The sequence below is a fragment of the Mizuhopecten yessoensis genome, unplaced genomic scaffold, assembly GCF_002113885.1.
Source record: "Mizuhopecten yessoensis strain PY_sf001 unplaced genomic scaffold, ASM211388v2 hete_36158170, whole genome shotgun sequence".
NCBI lineage: Eukaryota > Metazoa > Mollusca > Bivalvia > Pectinida > Pectinidae > Mizuhopecten > Mizuhopecten yessoensis.
The window spans coordinates 1-4,160 of NW_018485072.1; the positions used below are offsets into that span (position 1 = coordinate 1).

At 33.2% G+C, this 4,160-nt stretch overlaps 1 protein-coding gene across 1 annotated transcript; it reads right to left on the reverse strand.

Annotated features, from left to right (window-relative positions):
• Window positions 1-6: 6 nt before the first annotated feature.
• LOC110444657 lies at window positions 7-2,047 on the reverse strand (the record flags this gene model as incomplete). Its single annotated transcript, XM_021489019.1, has 2 exons — window positions 1,690-2,047; window positions 7-468 (listed from the first exon to the last, which is right to left on the reverse strand). Coding segments are annotated over exons 1-2 (517 nt in total), but the record flags the coding sequence as incomplete, so codon positions are not given.
• Window positions 2,048-4,160: the final 2,113 nt, after the last annotated feature.

Here is a 4,160-nt window from a genome sequence, read left to right on the forward strand (position 1 = left end):
TAGAGCCTATAGCCGTTGGTACATTACTCACCATATCTGTCACTGGGGTTTGTTTACTTGATGACTGCTTTGGTGTCTGAGCTGCATTGCTGGGATGTGTAACTTTACCACTTTTTGATTTTAAACTGCTCTTTTTTGATGATGTCTTTGCGTTTGCTGTTTTTGTTGCAGGTTGTGGATTTTTTAGTCCAATGTTTTGAAGTGTTGGTGCTACTTCTGGCATAAAGTTACCTGTCTGTGACCCACTATTTACCGATGTTTGGACAGATGACATCTCTGATGGAACCATTCCTCCAAAAGAGGCGAGGAGATTTTGTATTCCAGCAGGAAGAACAGTATTCCCACCATTCGGTCCTCCCATTGAAGACTGAAACATCCTATATCTCATAACCTTTCTTTGTAGGTCCATGTAGTCTGACATGATTTCTGCATTCATGCTCTGCGCCATCGGGGATAACGCCGTGACACCTTTAAACATACATGTTTGTATTATTAACACTGCAGCCTTACATATTCAAAAATAGTGTTTTCGTTCGTTTGTGCTTTAAAGCCCCTAGGGGTTATGGGCTAGTAATTGTAGAAGGTCAGACGACTGAACCAATCAGCCATTGCGGCCCTCAAAACATTGCGTTTAATAAAGTTATTATTTAATCAGCAAATATTACACACCAGTTTATATTTTCTTCATAAATGTACAATAAATATAATAATTAAAAAACTACATTTTCTAGAACATCATTATAAAGCAACTATACCTTAAACAAACGATGCATTTTTGTATCTAGTAAAGAACAGCATTTTAAATGATTGCTGTAAATTTCTGTGAATCAAAAGATATTATGAATACAACAACATTACATTTGTGTCTAAGTTTTTTCAGTCCATGCACGTTCTCTTATCAAAGCTATATCAACGCAATCAACAGCCATAGAAATTACGAATGCAAATTGGAAACAAGTTTGAATTAGATATGCTTAATGTAGGGAAGCATATTTTTGCTATGTAGAGTTATCAATGTAACCCAGCAAGGCATATACCTTATACAAAATATTTCAAATTATATCGGAATGTTCAATTAACATCCTTTGAAATAACTTGTTTCTTGTTTTGCTACTTTACGATGAGTCATTTATAATTGATGCCTTACTGTAAGTCAAGGATGTTTGCTACCATACAGTGAGTCAATGATTTGTGAGAAATATTCAAATATTACGAATCAACGGGATATGCTCGACGTATTTATACCTGTCAATGATATAAGCTAGCTTTCCTGAGTCGATGATACTACAATAATGTGAGTCAATTAGATATGCATACTACTTTACTATGAATAAATAATATTTGTTGCCGTAATGAGTGTCGATAAAATACTACAATTCGACGAAATACGTTACAAATATGTCTTACTGTGAGACGATAATGCATCTACATTACTGTGTGTTTATGAAATAAACAACTTTACTATGAGTCAATGGTGTATGCTATCTTTCTGTAAATCATTGCTTTATGTCGCCTTAATGGTTGTCAATAAAATACTACGAGTCAATGAAGTAGGCTACAGATATTATTTACAAACGTCTAATATATGTCGCCTCGTTGATATTGCAACCTTACTTTGCGTCAATGAAGTATATTAAATCATCAAAAGTAAATCATAAACGAAATAGCCCTATTTGTTTAGAAACTTACTTGAAACAATCATCACCAGAAGGAATGTGCATAAAAACATTGTTGGCGTATCCATGCTACTATTTCCTGTTCCGTAGAACTTCAAACAAAAGAACTCCTACTTCAGGAACGTGCTATTCTGACGCTCTCCCCGAATGAGCCAACAACCACCACAGTCAGACCTTGTATGGTATTCCGGAAGATAGTGGGACTTTTTATAGTACGTGCAAAGCTCAAAACAATATCTCATTTAAAATCGCGACGTCTCCGCCAGCTGTCGAAACGTCTTTAAACTAGAATATGATCTGATGAATATTTAAAACCTGATACGCTTCTATTACTATCATATTCATAGACATAATGCTCCACGTCTACACCATAATGATCTCGCCTGTCTTGTTACGTCATCAGTAGTAATTAAATATTCCGCAAATTGGTAATTACTTGTCACGTAATAATGCCGTGAAAACGACTAATAGATATATGTCGTGAAGAAATATTCCTTTCGAGGTTAAGATCATGAGAGATGATTAACAGAAAAGAAAACTGTGGCAGATCGTCGCTGTCAATACCACTTAAGCGTAAGGAATAAAATGTCACTTAACTTTTAATCATAATGACTTGCCATAGGACACATTAATTGTGTGTTCTTGTTATAAACAAATATGTGTTTAGGTGTTTGGAGGTACCTGGTTGTGCCTTATTCCTAGCGGAGGACGTTATCTATTTAATGTCACAATTAAAAGCAATAAACTACTAGGATTAACATATATACAAATTAGGCTCATAGCTGTCCTCTCTTACTGATGACAGGTTTCCTCATACATTAATACACGGACATTTACAATAAATGTATTTGTTTTCTATTCAATTTTATTAAGCATTAAAGCAATACTTATAAATAATCATCACAAACATGTTTACCGTTACAAATTTTACAAAACCAAGTAGATTTGTTTTTGATAAAACGTTAAAATGTGTGGACATTCTGATTAGTTTTTATATAAAAAGCTTTGTCAAGAATGTTGTGTCATATACAGGACCAACATGTATTGCATAAGACAAAATATGAAGATCAAAACACAAAATCAACAGATTATGAGAAAACTAACCTTAAGAGATACTAACACTGAAGTAGCACTTATGTTTTTGCAAGTGATTTTCAGAAGTGTAGTTCAATCTGCTCTCATAGTTGTTAACGATCTATTGTAAACATGACTTACTTTTGAACGCACAGGTCTTTATCAATGTAATAGGACATCATGTTACGTAGCGTATGTTATATATCAATTCTTGGAAAGGTCGATATTGACATGCATTTGAACGCTTTTTTTTCTTGTAGACGATACGGTGTTACATAAATAAGTACTCCAAAGTCACACAATACTTATATACACTAATTGGTATTTGATGTAAACATGAGGACATTACACTAGATAATTAATTATATTAAGCGGCTACTGCTGCCTCGAAATACATAAATGTTGGTGTCAGATTGTGGAGGAAAAAGTCTTTATGAATTGTGTTTATAATGTATTAATGGTATTGTGAACTTACACTACTTTAACGACAGTGTTAAGGGGAACTGGATCAAATCCAAGCGGAACTATTTCGGACCAATGAAAAAAGGTCTTTATCAATATAAAAGGACAACATATCTCATAACGAAAAGGATATATCAATTCTTGGAATGATCAATTTGGAAATGGATTTGACATTATTTTGGTCTTTTCTTTTGTCAGTATTTATTTCAGGTAAGAATTTATTTATTCGAAACTGCTTCAAAAAGATATTAATGGAATGCAATACAATTTTTCCAGGTGAACATATGAAGGAAAATAGTTCTGACATATTTGATTATTCGATTTACTTTTACATTACCATCTATATATCAGTGTTTATTTCTGAATTAAGTTATTCAATATGTTGTTCGCTTTCAATAAACTATTCAAGAGAATGACAATAAAACATAGAGGTTCCCAAAAGAATGAGGGCTGGCTATCATGATTATCTAACACGAGTAAGCTAATTTTAAATTGTATAAAGACACGAGGTCATAAATAGAATATTGCAGACCAACTAGGAAGTATTCTGTGATTTTAATATGGTGACACCTTTTTGTTATACAAGAAGTGTTTTGATAAACTTAACCATATGCAAGAACAGAACTGAAAATTTGTTTGGTGATGTGTATGCAAAACGTAATTATGTGCTTCTTTATTTTTCTCGAGGCAGAGGAGTATAACAAACAAGTAAGCAAACAAACACACAATTAGAAAAAATCAAAGCCATATCATTTCGATTTGAATGAAAAGATATTATGAATACAACAGCATTACATTTATGTATATTTGTTTTTAATCCATGCACGTTTTCTTATTAAAGCTATATCAACTCAATCACCAGCCATAGAAATTACGAATGCAAATGGGAACCAAGTTTTAGAGAACGAAGCACTATCGTTAGCAAGTTCCTCCTCTGATGTTCCGAAT